We start from the raw sequence: 15,961 nt of genomic DNA on the forward strand, positions 1-15,961 counted from the left end.
AAAAAGGAGGCACAAAAAGCTGAGTACTGTTTACCTGTTTTGTTTTTATATTCAATATCGTAGGAAGTAATAACACTGTTTCCATCAAATCTCTGAGTCCACCTCAGATTCATACTACGATCTTTCACTTCTCGCACCTCCAGCTCTGGAGGGTCAGGAGGCTCTGAGGGTTTGAAAGAAGGATAATGAAAAAAATAACAGGCAAGACAGAAGTAGGAGAAGGTGGCACCAAAAGAGAGAAAACTTTCGAGATAACATTTTTGGTGAATTTAAAGAGGACATGATACTGTTCATGCATTCGGACTTGGCAGGGTACCTTGCACAGTTAGCTGGATAAGGCCGCGTCCCTCTCCATAAGAGTTTATAGCATGACAAGAGAAGAAGACTGAATCCTCACGCTCTGCTGGCTTTAGCTACAGTGAGGAAAAACAGAAAGAGAAACATCAAAGAGACATCAACTCCATCGTTGTGCTCACAAATAGCAAAAAAAAGATATGGAGAAGTGCCTTGATGACGTTTTTTTTTTCTTTTTGATAGACTACTTTAAGTAGGTGACTCAGTGTACTGCATTGTATTGAGAAGTGAAATCGTGGAAGAGTCTCAAGTGAATGTGGAATTCAAAATGGAGTTCTAGAGTTGCAGTTCTCTTTGAATAAATAACTGCATAGTCATATCATAGCAGTCATTGGCATACTCAATCTGAAGAGTGTAATCTAATTTGGACTCACCGTCAAAGCACAAATGCACTTATTTTCTCCATTTCTATGTAGGATATAAGATTCAATGCTTCAAGACTCATCAGAGCAGTTGGTTATGAAATTAGATATCTATAGTATATATATATATATTTATATACACATTTCACGCCATGCTGCAAAAGCGCTATGCCTCATGGTCAATGTAGTCTATTTTAAACATAGCAAAATAAGTCCAGATGCTGCCATGAACATCTCTGTAATGTGGAGGAAAATCATGACATAATAAAGAATGTCCTTAAAAGTAAATGGAATTCACAACTCAATTCCCCCCCAAAAACAACTGGAATATTGTGTAAAATAATCATTTGAACCCAAGAATTGATTAAATATAGTATATCATTCAGCAGTTGTCATCAACATGTTTTAAAAAATGGGACAGGGGCATTTTTTTCTACTGTGTTGCATGAATGTTTCTTTTAGCAAATCTGTGTTTGTTAATAAAAGCACATAAACTGCTGCAAAAAATGTTTATGTATTCTTGTTTGACACAGGAAGACAGCTATGTTATGTACCCTATCATAGTCCCTTATCATCACAGAAGCTAGCTTTTCAGCTATGTACTAATACTGAGCCTTATGGTCTCTCTTCTCTTTAGCCTTTAGTGAGTGTCAATTGCGACTTTGAAAACCAAAACAAATAAAATCAATGTTTGCTTCATCAGACTAAAGGGCAGTTCTCTACTTTGCTTCAGTCCCTCTCAAATTAGTTCAGGTTCAGTAGGCACTGTACTGTGGGGCAGAGCTGCCACTGGTAGTTTTAACTTGCATTTGTGGACTCAGCAACAAACCGTTTTCACTGGCATTGAGTGGGTTTAGGAAAGGATCCCAAACACATGCACTGATTTAAGAATTGAGCCTGTTTTTAACGCAGTGCTGACTGGGGGCCTGAAAATCATGACCATTCTGTTTTGGTTTTTGACTTTGCATAAAATTTCCTCTGGGCTCAGTGAATCAGTAAAATGATACTATGTACTGAGGATTAAAGTCAGAGAGGATTTTGAATCTTGCCTTCAGAAACATCTAAGAAAAAGAAATCCTCATAGTCTTCAGCATTATGTACTTTTAACTGACCTGTTACTAACAAAGCTAAATAGCTGTTGCACAAGTTTTTTTTTTTTTTTTTTTTTAAGTAACTCCTAATTATTCCAGTCTTCTGTTGCCCCGATTCCAACTTTAGTGACGCATTTTGCAAGTGTCAATATGAGTGTTTTATTGATTTGTCAGAACAAAATTTCTCAATCTTAATCTTCTATATAGTGTCTTTGTAAACTTTTCAATCAAATCCAACGTTTAAAAGATTTCCAAACATCTGCACCGAGTTTCTGTTTACAGTCAATCAACATCACAGCTTTGAGAAAACAGGGTAGTAACAGAGACATCTCGTACGTAATGGGTTTACGGCCAGTGTGGGGAAACCAGCACAGATCAACAACCTATATTACACAAACTGATACGATTGCAGTTTCTCTTATTCTAACTCACTTTCCATGCACCTCAAGCAATGCAAATACAAAAGCAGACATGCCACAGCAGAGCGTGCTTTGCAATAAATCCACTAAGACAGAGCCCTACTAGACAAATGAGAAAAGAAAAAAAAAAGAAAAAATTGAATAAGAAAATTGAAACCTATTTGTCAAATAAGTGAGAGTCACAAACGCACTGCTGTCTGTTTTCATCAACTACATGCTTGACTATATATGTGTTTTTTACCTTGAGTGTAGACAACACCTCATCTGTCTTTTCATTGGGACTAGTGGTTATGGAGTAGCGGGGGTTGCGGTCAGGGTCAATGACCGTGTCGCCTCTTTCCCAGCGGATGATGATAGGCCATTCTCCCCTCGCTGTGCAGTTCAGCTCCTTCACATGACCCTTCTTAGCCATGGTAGTGTTGGGGTGACTGGTGATCATTGCTGGGACTGGAAGGAGAAGGGAAATGGAGTGTGAGATGAAGAGAAAGGTGTGGACAAATGGGGTGAAGCGGAGAGAGATGGTAACAGTAAACAGATTGATGACAGGGATGTTAGGTGACAGAGGCAGATTAAAGAGGTAGGGGGAGGAAAAGAAATAGTAAGTGGATAATAAGCAGGATTTAAGTGTATAGGGCAAAAAAAAGTGAAAGAGCAGAGAGGAGAAAGGTAGCATAACTGGGGGGTTAAAAAGGCAGAGCTCAGAGTAGCTGAGTTCCATTGCAGTAGAGTAATGAAGAGCTGTGGTCAATGAGGTAAAGTCAATAAACCTCCTGTCTAATTCTCTAATAGTTAACATTGGGGTCTAGGTGAATGAAGAGGAAAAAACGATACACTCTCCCTTTCGTGTAAACTCTATCCACAAATCCCTCCCGTACAGTCTTCTCAGTCCAACATAAGCACACTCATTTGTACACACTCACACACACAATATTGATCTGAGGGGGGGTTCTGCTGTTTTGTTTTCATCACTTATTCATCTCACCCTCCCTCTTTTCCGCTTTTCCTTCTTCTCCGCTGAGCAAAACAGACAGAATTGAAGGAGGCAGAGGAGAGGAACGGTTCAATCAATAACACTAACACTAGAAGGAGAAAGAGGGAGCGCACCGGAGAGGGGCAGCCCTGTGATAGAAACACAAGGTGAGAGTAGTAGATATATTCACGCGCACCTTGTTATACATGTTTATCTGCACAGGTATCCAAAGATGCAAGAAGGCTTAACTTTTTTCTTTTGATTACAGTTCATTTGCTAGATAAATATACAGCAGGCTACTAAATACACTGGCCTTACATGATCTTCTACTTAATGCTGACCATAACTTTCCTCTGCGTTTTCGCATGGCATAACCCAGAGAGTTACTGACTGGAAGGGCAGGATAGAGAGATTGATTGCAGATAATGATTAAGCTCAAAGTCTTTTTGATTGTCTCTAGATAGATCCCATGAGTCAAAAGATCAATGGCTCAGTTGCTTTCACGCTGCCTATCACAGATGTGTGCACAGGGCATTCTGTCTTGCTGCTCTTTATGACTTTTCTCTTACGTTCATGGTCACCTTTTGCTCCACCAATCTATCACTGTGTGTATATGTTTGTTCATGCCCACAGGGACATTATTGTGAACTGGCTCATTGGTTTGACACACTTTGTGCATGAAGGCTAATAAATTGGGAGCACCAAAGCATCATACACAGTAGATGGTCTAACATGTGTGTTTGTGTACTCACTCTTGACCGTGAGGACCATACTCTTGCTGATGTCTGAGCCCACCCCATTGGAGGCCTGACAGAGGTAGAAGCCACGGTCCTCTTCCAAGACATGTCTTATGAGTAGAGAGCCGTTACCCATGATCTGAATACGGCCTGTCAGAGGCACAGGGTGGTACTGCTGTGGGTTTCCAATACCAGCTGGACAAAAGAGGAGAGAGTCAGCACAGGGACAAGTAATTATGATAAAGAAACCTTGCTCCATCTGCATTTGAAGATAATTTACATTGGATAGTATAAATCAATGAACATAACAATAGGCAGAGAAAAGCTGACAGAGACATATCAGATGCATAGATAAAGAATAAAAGATGGGTCATGTACCTAGTGCACCTCTGGCATGCTTCCACATAACCTTAGGGGGAGGGTATCCATCAACAGAACAGTTCAGGATTGCTGCCTTTCCATAGATCCCATCCTGGTTGTTGGGCTGCACAACAAACCGAGGAGGCACTGGCAACACATGAGGGGAAAGATGAATAAAAGGGCCTAATAGGAAAACTACATTACCACCAGGTAGCTCATTCATTTCGTAGCAGTAGGTGTGTCCAAACTTCTGATAGGTAATGTATCTTGAATTATTCTTTATTCTTGAATTATTAGTTTAGTTTATTAGTTTACAAAATGTCTTTTGTACCTGTAGCATACTTGCAGTAGCTGATGCTGTACATTTACCTGACCAACATATATATTTCAATTACACTATGAGTTTAATGGAGGAAATATTTATTTAGACCTCAGAATTGGTATAGAAAATGGATGGCTGGAAATACATCTTTAGAGTAATGACTAACAAATAATGCCACATGTGACATGGGATTAAATAAATACGTAGCTTTTACAAGGGTTGATGAAAAATAAAATCATTAAATATCTATGTTTTCTTAAATTCAGAAAAGCAGCGGTGTCATGTGCACATGTACTCCTTTATTTTTAAAGAACTTTATAAGCCTAAGAATGAGTTTGTGTCAAAAAAGAGTGGAGTTTGATATACGTAGGTTTAAACAAAAAGAATTATATGAAAGATGCTTCTAAGTTGTAAGATGATATATGTAAAAGATCAAGTTTACGTCGTCCTCTACTCCATCGATTTTGATTCTGTTAATTTAATTTTCCAGGTGCCCTCAACTTAATGGGTAATACAAAATCTCTGTAGTAGATTAAAAGAAAAACATCACCCCTTTTGAGAGTATCCTTTACAAATTTTTAATTTTTCTGCATGCATTAGGTTCTTACCTGTAACTGTGAGCTGCCTCTCTGTGCTGACAGTGGCAGCATCATTGCTTGCAATGCAGGTGTAGTTGCCATTGTGTTTGAGCGACACCTTGGATATCTGGAGGGAGCTCATGAACTCCTTTGTGTCGATGGTGATGCCTGAAGAGGGCACGATCTCCTGACCGTCCTTGCGCCACGTGATGCGTATGGGCATGTCCCCAGACGACACCACACAGGCGATGTACATCAATTTGCCGATGGAAGTCGGAGGAAAGTCAAATGGTTGGATCAGTGGGGGAACTGGGATATTCAGAGAAAGAGAGGATGAAAGAGAAAAAATATGAATGATAGAAAGATAGGAGAGTGAAAGGTAAGATGTATAGAGAGAGAAAGGGTGGATAAATACAAATGTTGAAAAGGCAAAGTAAGGGGAAATAATTTAATGAGAAGATGTTATGTAAAAGAGATAGAAAAGGAAGATAAATCATGAAAATAAATGATAAAAAGAGGAGTGGGAGAGAGAAAAAAGCAAGGATGCAGAAAAAGGACAGGCAATAGGGTAAAAAAAGAAAGAGAGAAGATTGAATGAGGCAAACAGAATGGACATGAAAAAATGATGACAGCAGAGGGTTGTTTAAATGAGTGGGGTGAGGAAAAGGTAAAGACAGAGATTCGAAAACACATATGAATTAATTAAGCACAGAGTAAAAAAAGTCAGATATAACACCACGGGGAGAATATTGGTAAAAAGAAATAGTATTTGAAATTCAGGGGTATTGAGCGGACTTAGTGGGAAGGTAAGTGGTGAAAAGAAAGAAGAGATGGATTAAGAAATGACAAGATCAGTGAAAGGAGAAAAAGACTGTTCAACAACTAGAGGGTTTATTTATTACGGAATCTGTCATGTTCATCTAGAGTCTAATTACTAAACTTTTAGTCTGCTTGCCTGCCTGATATCTCTTTTCAGTTATCTGGGCCTGGACTTTCAAAGCTTCTGCATCACTGTAGTTTGGCCTACTAGCCCATTACCCACTTCGCAGCTGCCTGTGGCCTTTAGCAGCCCCTACACTCCACCACACCACACCCTGCCCTGCTAAAGCCAGCCCATAATAGCTGCTCTAATTAGAGCCCCATCCACAGGGGGAAGAACAGTGTTACCATGGATACCGGCGTTGGTAGGTGATGGTTTTGGAGAGGGGGATGAGGGGAGGTTGTTGGGGTGGGGGGTTACAGCTGCGACATCTGGGGGATTTAATCTGGGCCTCGTTAAAATTCATCTAATTAAATCAGGGACATGATGAGCACAAATTCATACAAATACATACCTGCATTCATATACAGCAACTGTGTGCACATGAGCATATGCCTGCATTTGTGTTTTTATACTCAGATATACATGTATGAACAGAAGAACAATACAATACGAAGACTGAGGTAATAATATCAAACAGAAACACTCACAGCACCTCAATCATACATTACAACTTCCTTGAACAAACATATCATTCTGCTGGAGCTGAGAACAAAGTGAAATAACATTACATGCTAAATATCTACAATACACACACACACACTTGTCATTCACACACATACGCACTAGAATGCTGTACACACTCACAAATCTCATACAATAGCACTCCTGCTCTATGTAATTGCTGAGTGGTTGAGACCACTCCGCCCCTTAATCAGGGGTTATTAAAAGCAACACATACAGCTTTGTTCTTTCTACTCACTCTGTTTCACTCACGCTCTCATGTGCCAAACCACTGTTAATCAGTTCCTTTTATCACAGTTAAACAAGGCTAGAAAAATAAGGATTAACGGTCTTTTTATTTTTACTTTCAGCATATTCTTTGGTGACTTTGAGGTGAATGACAGAACTCACAAACTATTTTTATCTCTGGAAGAAGATTTTTTATGTAAAATAGGACCAGGGATGCCTTACAGCACCAGCAGTTGGCTGACACATTGAAAGCTAAGATCAGAGTGAGGTGAAGCACAGAATGGAGGACGGAGGAATCTCTTGGACGAGGTTCAGGAGAGCTGCACTACAAGAGGGTGTTGGATTTAGGACGGGAAGAGCAGGGCTACAAAACCAACCCATAAAATAATGAACATTGGTGGCTGCTGCAAGACTACTTTTTTAAGTGCAAAAAGTGAAAGAGAAAGAATGAGCAGGGCAGTAGAAATGTAAGCAAGATGTCTGAACAAGATGGGGCAGTTCTCTGGTCACCTCAACTGAGCACTGGAAAGCTGAAACCAGCTGGATTAAGTCTCTGATTCAGACAATGTATTACAAAGGTTCCTCCAGGTCCTGATAATCTACACTTCTTGGGTTAAGTACAGTAAATACTCCAGCTTGTTCCCTCTGCTCAGAGAAAAACACCCTAAAGCATATCAGTGGTTGCTCAAAAGCCTTTGCAGACTGCTGCTGATGCTGGTTCTACAAAAAAAAGCAAAAATGGTAAAAGATGGAGAGAATTGATTCCATTTCTCTAGGACTGCACCACCAAGATAAATATACTGTGAACTAGAAGAGGATGATAAACAGTGAAGACAACTCAAGTTCCCATAGCAGTTATGTGGTCAAACTCTGTCAAGTCAACTGTGTTCTTGGAGCTGATATGTTCTTGCAAGGACTATCTTTAAAAGGAAATAAAAAAGGAATAATCTAAGTATAAAAGGCTTATCACTCAATGTAAACGAGCACAAAATGATTGTGAGTGGAAGAGCCATTCATGAGTATGGCAGAGAGAAAGTCTCAAGTTGGCTTTATTTCAGAAAGAGTAAAGCCATAGCTGCAGAAGTATCACATAATCTTTTGGACACAAAAGGGCCTTACTAAACCACAGCTGGATCACCTTGGTCAGAAGGTATGCTGAAAGCAGTGCAAAACTACCTCAAAACTGATCACAGGCACATAGCAGCAGAGAACATTTTTCACACAGCTACTCTGCAAATCCCAATTGAATACAGATAAAGTACATATTTTAGAGACATTGTGTGTGGAAAAAAAACCTGTCCAACCACGATTCTGTTTAGAAATATCAATACTGTGACTGACCTTTGACCGTGACATAAACGGTCTGCGTGATGAATAGTTGCGGTTGGATCAGCACGCTGCAAACATAGGCCCCCTCATCCATCCCCTTCTGAACATCACTGAGCTTTAGGGTCCCATTCTCAAACACCACCTGGACAAACATCAGCAGTAAAAACGACACATAATGACATAATGTTAAGGTCAAATTGTAGCTGACACTGAGGTTTATTTGATTTGCTTTGATTCTTTATTGTTGTCTCTTTGAAAAAGTTTAGCTCTATTCTGGCAAAAAATCTGCTTCTGTGATGAAATTACAGTTATTCAACATATTAGAAAATTAAAAATTATCTCTACAAGGCTGTTAAAGTCACTGGTCATTACTGCAAGATGGCATGTGTCATGTCATGTGATTCATTTGTATGTGAAGATATAAAGTCGTCTACAATAACATCTAAAGTATTTGTACAGCACAGAAATATCAATGCTAATATATGTTAATGTTATTTGTTTTGTATTTAGGGAGAGAAAATTGGACCTGGCGATGATTGTCTGGAAGCAGAAGTCCCTCCTTGTACCAGTTAATTGAGTAGTAAGGATACCCAATTACACGGCAGTTTATGAAAGTGTTTCTTCCTGCCACTGCTGTGATATTCTTCATTGGCCGAATCCTTGGAGGACCTGATTGTGAAGAAGAGGGAAATAGGGAGAAAAATGTAGAGAAAGATAGAGAGATGTAATCAGATGAAGAAAAAAGAGGGGGAAAAGAAGATTATTAGTTGATGGTGTCACAACCAGGTCATGGAAAATTTAGGAATAAAGGAGAAGGTTGATAGGGGAGGGAGTTTGGGAGGGGGAGTAGAAAGAAGTGGAAAGACGTATGTAGGGGTGAAAAGGTAGAGTATCCTGCCTCAACTTTAAAGGGAGATTTCAGCTGTCGAAATGCAGTGAAGGAGCTGCACAGTTTGTGACCAACGGCTAAGATGAGATGTCACACTCCTACCTACCCACTGGCATTACTTTTCTGCAGAAAATCTGTTTATCCCATCTCAGACCCACCTGGATCATTTTCTTTAAAATTCCAAAATTGTCAGCTAACCTTGTCCTTTAAACATAAAACGTAACTGCTTCAGTATTTTTGCATTTCTTTTTTAAGTCTGACTGCCTAAAAGTGAAGGTTAAAGGCTGTGGGTGGAAGACATAAAAAGAACTTCCATCACACAATCATCTACCACCTCTTCTCCGACCTTCTCACCACTGCTCATCTTGAATCTTTGTTTTTGTTTCTTCCCTCAGCCGTCCTTACCCAACTTCTCGGTCTCTTTCTCGCTCCTCTCTATTCTCAGCTAGTGCTGAGCTTTGAAGTCACAGCTTTGACAAGTCCAAGATGTATAATTCAGTAGCAGTGTTGTGCACTCACACACACACACACGTGTCGACACACACAGAAAAGTAGACATAGCATAAACATATGTGTCCAGCTATGTCTGGGTAGCTCAGGGTACTTGCTGGTGGTCCCTTAGTGAATGAGATAGTTTAATGTATAACATATCAGGGATTGGGTAAACATTTCAGCGAATTACTCTTTCTTTCTTTTAATTTTTTGGTTATGAATATAATAAAATGTGTCCCTCCATGTCCCTCTATGTGAGTGTGTGTTGGCAGTATTTGTGACAGTTTGTGTTGCATGTATAGCTGAAACTCTCTGGCAAAGGAGCTCGTTCTCACTCCAATGATCATTCTGGCATGTCTGCTTAGAGCAGACTCACATGTCACAACTATACAAGGACAGAGAAAAGAGACGGAGAGAAAACGAGAGATATGGAGACGGTGATACAGCCCCGTCCATCGGTGTCACTGCTCATGCTTGTCATCTCACACGACAGTGACATCACCAGTTCTGTCACCAGAGTTTACAATCAGTCCCTCCACAGACACATGAACTCTTCTCATCTTCATTCCTCCTCATATTTAATCTATTCTGCCTTCATCTGTGACCATCTGTTTCTCTCTCATCTTAGGTTTCTTTGGCCATCTTTCTCCCATTAACTTATTCTCACTTTTTTCTCCTTTAGCTGCTCTGCCTCGAAGTATAATGAGCCACAGTACAGCCTCTCTTTTTGAATAACATTTGTCTACAAGCGTATGTGTGTACACTTATGTACACACATACGCTTGGTGGGCAGAGTAGGCATATTCAATTTCTTTGTGTGTTGGTATGTATAGTTGTTCACTTTAGCACATGTGCACAACTACATTAGATCACTTGAAAGGTCAGAAGGTTTGAGGAGGCAGTCTATACAGACAGAAAGTAAGGAGACAGACAACATATATGGACTCCTGGAGAAACAAGACACAGACTTCTGCACACAAATGACATTTAGGTGTAAAGCCAGATAGACAGAACAAAAAAAAAAATCAAATGAGGGAAAAACTAAAAATATACAGATGAGAAAGCAAAACACACATACAAAGATAGAGATAGAGTCATAGGAGGGTATTGGTCAGGGTGGGGAAGGGGTCAGGCTATGAGAAGCCTCTGTATGACTGATATTGAAAAGTAGACAGGCACCTCTTACGTTTATGCGCGCTTGGTACTCGGCGCTACCAGCCGAGTTTCGTGCGGCGCACCGATACACTCCTCCATCACGAATCTGCGGGCTGCTGACGTTGACGTGGCTCACTGTACTGCCATCGGAGAGTGTGTACTGACTGGCTCTGACACGCGACAGATCCCGGGCCACAGGCTCGTCGTCCAGGGTCCAGGTGATGGTGGGTGGAGGAGCTCCTTTAGCAGCACACATTAGTGAAAATGGTTCACCTGGGACCACCACCCTTTCACTGAAGGAGGCAACAATACGGGGTGTTCCATCTGGGAAGCAATCAGAAGTGGAGATCAGAGGTGTGAACTGAAAAAGATAGCGAATTTAAATTAGCAATGACTGTGCTAGTCTATAAAGTGTGATTTAAGATTTATCAAGGAGCCTTTTTACTTTCAAACGCTCATTTAAAAGTTTCAATTTTTTTTTCATGTAAGCTTCAGTCGTTAGAACTTTGTATGCTTGAAAGATATAAAGCACTTTATGTTTGTCAAGCTGTACTTTACATCAGCATCTCCACCGTCTCCATTCTGAAATGCTTAATTTTAGCTCCTGTCTTTTTAAGGCTCCTCTCCCACAAAATCTTGTCTGATTGGTCAGTTTGCTGGTCAAAAGTGATAAAGTGCAAGCAGTTGGTTATTCTTGGTTTGAGTTGTGCCAAATAACATGAGGCAGGCATTATTCAATTTTACTTCACTGCGATGCCATTGACTGAAGGAAGGAAAACCTGAGCTACAAATGAGGCGTTTCAGACAGTTCAGGAGCTCTGTCTTTACTGCTTTAAGCTTTATAACTTTGCAGATTTTTTGTTTGCGCAAAAGCTAAAACACAAAAATGATTCAAATAAGAGGCTAGAACTACTCTGACAAGAAACTGAAGGCATTTATTCAACATCATTTTATTTCCTTACTGATTTCTCTTAATCTTTTTCTCTAGGTTCCATATGAGAAACAGATTTCTGAGTGACTGCAACTCACTCTCACATATGAAGCAGAAGTATGACAACCTTCTCCATTCTTCTTGTGAGTGTGCATATGTACTGTAAACCATGTAGAGTTGTTGTTTTATTTAGCACAAAAAGAAACCCATAGAGTATTATGCCATAGCAGTCCAAGTTTCATACACATATATAATTGCACACCAACATAACAATAAACTCTTTCTGTCATCACCTTCTAGCAGTATGATGGAGAAGTCCTGGGCAGTCTGGCCCTTTCGTGTGGCAAAGCACTGGTAAGCTCCAGAGTGTCTCTTTTGTGCAGCAGAAATAAACAGAGTCTCATTGTGAGCCCCCTGGATGGAAAAGTGCTGATCAGGCAGGACAGGTTCTGTGTTACGATACCAGGACACGATAAAGTGGGGGGATCCCTGGACGGCACAAGACAGTATGACTGTGCTGCTGATCCCTGTCTTCAGGTTCTTTGGAGACAAGGTGACCCGCAGTGGCTCTGGAGATAGGATGACCAGGTAGAGAAGATAAGATGACAGAAGACAACAATACAGGCAATACCTAAACACTCAAGGTGAAAAAGCTAAAGTATGTCAGCATTCAAGGGCCCCAAGGATGGACATTATCAGCATTGCTGAACGAAATAGATTTCTACTGAGCTATGCTGAGCTGGCTAGGCAACACAAATCATGTTTTAGTGTGGTAAGATTGTGTCTGTGTGTCAATTCTTCTGTCACTGGCTTTGTGTGTTTGTGTGTGTGTGTGAAAGTGATTGAGTGCGTGTGCTAAGCAGCGAGGAAAACCGAGACAGAAAAATAGAAAGGGGAGAAAATGTCAGTGAGCAATAAAGCAGCTGGTGTTAAGAGCTGGAGGCTGCTGAATGTGTATTAGCATGTGTGTCTGTGTGAGAGTTCATGTGCAAGTGTAAGACTTTCTTCATGGGCCATGAGTACATGTACAGTATGTGTGTGTCAATATTTGAGCGTGTGTCTCACCTTGCTCTACCTGTCACTGAATGTTTGTGGGTTGCACAGTGATGAGCCCTGCGGCCATTCTGCCCAGCATCCACTAACCTTACTCTTCTTCCCAACCACTCTTAAATTTAGTCTCCCCACCTCCTCTACATCTAACCCCCTTCATATTTCTCAGAAGTGTGTCATCTTCTCTATGTGTGTCACTTTCTTCCATTAACACAGATCACATCATTACATTATAAGATGCAGTTTCCCTCCTTCTTCTACATCCTATGTAAATGGTATACGAACTGGACCTTTCTGTCACCACTTCCCTAAGGTTTGAGCGCATTGTGGGGAGAAACCATCCACAAGTGCTCAGTAACAATTTTTGCACCTATTTACCCACCTATAACATTGAGGTGACCTGTCACCTCTTTGGAGCCAAAGCTGTTAGTGACCTCACAGATGTAGTTGCCACTGTCTTCAAGTCTTAAGTCAGAAACGGTGAGGCCAGTAATGCGCCTTGTCCAGCGGGAGTCAGCTGGTAATGGCCGACCATCCTTTAACCATCGGATGGTGGGGTTTGGATATCCGGAAGCGATGCAGGGCAGCTCTACACTGTGCCCTACCTGCACCTCACCGGACTGGAAACTGTCCAGCACGGACGGGGTGGACTCCGTAGGGTCTGGAAGTGACATGTTTTTGATTAAAATCTTTAGTCTGTCAGCTGACTCTATTCAATAAAAACAGCTGCAAACGAAAGACACACCTCTGTTCATATATAATAACTTGTTGCCTACCCATAACAGAGAGCCTGGCTCCATTGCTCTGGCGAGTCTCTCCACTATACTTGTGCTTTGTGATGCAGCGGTAGGTGGAAAGAGCATCTTCCTTTTGCACTTCTGAGATGTACAGTGCGCCAAATGAGGTCAGGAAGAAACGGTTACCTGTGGAGGACAATAGAAAGAGAGAAGATGGACGAGAGGAGAGGGATAGGTTAGTCATGTTTGATATACAATTTGCATTTGCATTGAGCTGGATTATTGTTGCAGAACATAAAGCTTAAATCTTTCAAGTTATTTATGGAATTACAGTTACGTAAGACACCCCTTCGCCGTAAAATAAAGTAAAATAAAATTTGGTTTGATCATTATGATTCATCTACCTAATAATGCTTTGCACACTTCCTTGGTTTTACGATGAGTAAATAATATCAAACTCATGCTATACATGACTAAAATGAAAGAGCTTCAAAACAATGACGTTAAACAGTACAACTATAAGCATTTTCTAATACAATCGTCAATCATACAGTATGCTGTCACACTTTGGAGAGTACCTAACAGCTACTGTTTTGCATGTCTTTACAGCTGATCACTATTGTCAAAGTTGTAAATGTCTGTGATTGAGGACATCTTCTGCATCATGAATTTCCACATGTCTGTATTCTCTGAAAACAAGGAAACAGTGTTAAAAAAAAACAGTTAAGGAAAGAAAAGTGCAACTGAGATTTGCCCTTGTTGAAACCAGCCCCACCATCATAGGTTTCTCTTGCTCAAACTTAAGCACATTTTGCCATATGAAGCAAAGATTTCAGAAAAAAAGGATTATACATGTCTTAAAGATCCCACCACAGCACTTAGGTGAACACATGGGAGCTTTTAACAGACTCTGACCCATCCGTCTAGTGAAATATACACAACAGAAAAAGACAGATGAAAAGAAAGAGAATGAAAGAGGAGAAAGTGGGTTATTGTAGGAGTTAATAATTGATGTGTCTGTGTGTGTTATGGTAACAGCAGATTAGCGTCATTTTTATTTCACATCAGTGACTGCTTGGTCTGCCTCTGATTTATCTACATGTCAATAGATAGTACAGTTTGTGCACACGTGTGTGATAGAGAAGAAAAACGAATGGATGTAAAAAAGACGAGGGGAGTGTATTTCAGTGTTTGATACTTTCCACTTCCCTAAGTCATTTTGTACTCTGTTCCCTAAAGGGTGATTTTAGACAGTGTGCGCTTCAGAGTCTTTTGTAGATTGCAAATTGTTTGGTTATGTTAATTCCACTGCAGTATACATATTTATATACATAAAAAATATAGACGTGAACACAAGTGCGCTGAATGGTTGAAATCCTGGAAATTTGTGACATAGATATCTAAGTACAAACACCAAACATACACACACCTCCAAGCAATAGGTCAGCAACTAGCTGATTCAAATTGATCTATTGTGCTCGCTGTTGGAGGTGTTCAATCATTGATCAAATGAAACAATTATAGTGCGAACACTTCACAGCTAAAGCTGTTTGGTTTTAATTTATTTCATGTAGTTAAATTGTACCTTTTTTAAGTATTGTTGGTGCTAAATTATCTGCTTTCTCAGTTATTTTTCCTCATTGTTGATTGGATTGATGAAATGACTAAAAAAAAAATATGTATAATGAAGATACTGTATGTAGATGTTCTGTGGAAGGAGCATTAGAAACCAAGCTTGTCAGGGTGTGTGTGTGTGATTCCTGCCACTATGTGGGCAACAACAATCAATCCATTTTATGGCTGGACAGCTTTGTCCAAAGAAGATTTATTAAAACAGACAGGACAAACCTGGCTCCCTGCCCCACAAAAACCTAAACACTAACAAGACTGAGATATAACATGACAGATAATAGTCTGTCATATGATATCTCATTGCCTTGTTTGGACAAATTTGTCTTTTTTTATTTCTATTGTGCTTACAATCAAATAACTTAGTTAGGAGGAACAAGCTGACAAATGTGGCCATTTTTGCTTGCTTAGAATAGAAAGAAGAGTTAACTTTCACTTTGCTGGGTGTGTTCTTTGTCGGTTTGATTGAAATTTTATTGAAATCCAATCAACTTTACAACTTCAACCTCTGCGTCATGCCTTTACCCAAATTCTGTATAGAAACGTTAGGCTGTTACAGATGTTTTCATCAGGCATAACAAACACACAAGCAAACGCACATTTGGGCTTTTAATTGATAATGAATATGGTTTATTTCGCTTGGATGCTAATCATCAAAATATTGGTATACAAAGTTTTAAATGACCATATCAGAGGCATTACAATTTGTGTGTATGTTATCGTATTTCTTCCTATACAGACACATATGCGAGTGTCAGCCAGTGCATTTGCATGCATAAAGTTCACACACACGTGTTTTCATGTGAGCCAGACTGTTGTGCTGA

The 15,961-nt window shown here is 40.1% G+C and overlaps 1 protein-coding gene across 2 annotated transcripts in view; it reads right to left on the reverse strand.

The window, feature by feature from the left end:
• Positions 1 to 15,961, reverse strand: part of dscaml1 (Down syndrome cell adhesion molecule like 1) — a 98,044-nt gene that overhangs the window by 22,512 nt on the left and 59,571 nt on the right. The window contains exons 4-15 of one of the 2 annotated variants that reach the window (XM_072392440.1): positions 13,548 to 13,694; positions 13,154 to 13,432; positions 12,015 to 12,290; positions 10,815 to 11,114; positions 8,781 to 8,923; positions 8,267 to 8,396; positions 5,224 to 5,502; positions 4,312 to 4,440; positions 3,949 to 4,128; positions 2,468 to 2,673; positions 317 to 413; positions 35 to 163 (exon numbers count right to left, since the gene is read on the reverse strand). In XM_072392440.1, coding sequence (XP_072248541.1) covers positions 35 to 163; positions 317 to 413; positions 2,468 to 2,673; positions 3,949 to 4,128; positions 4,312 to 4,440; positions 5,224 to 5,502; positions 8,267 to 8,396; positions 8,781 to 8,923; positions 10,815 to 11,114; positions 12,015 to 12,290; positions 13,154 to 13,432; positions 13,548 to 13,694 — 2,295 coding nt within the window. Of the gene's footprint in view, positions 1 to 34; positions 164 to 316; positions 414 to 2,467; positions 2,674 to 3,948; positions 4,129 to 4,311; positions 4,441 to 5,223; positions 5,503 to 8,266; positions 8,397 to 8,780; positions 8,924 to 10,814; positions 11,115 to 12,014; positions 12,291 to 13,153; positions 13,433 to 13,547; positions 13,695 to 15,961 lie in introns of those variants that run through there. The other variant, XM_072392441.1, reaches the window with a different exon arrangement.

The sequence above is a fragment of the Leuresthes tenuis genome, unplaced genomic scaffold, assembly GCF_036924035.1.
Source record: "Leuresthes tenuis unplaced genomic scaffold, fLeuTen1.0.hap1 SCAF_9, whole genome shotgun sequence".
NCBI classification, from domain to species: Eukaryota; Metazoa; Chordata; class Actinopteri; order Atheriniformes; family Atherinopsidae; genus Leuresthes; species Leuresthes tenuis.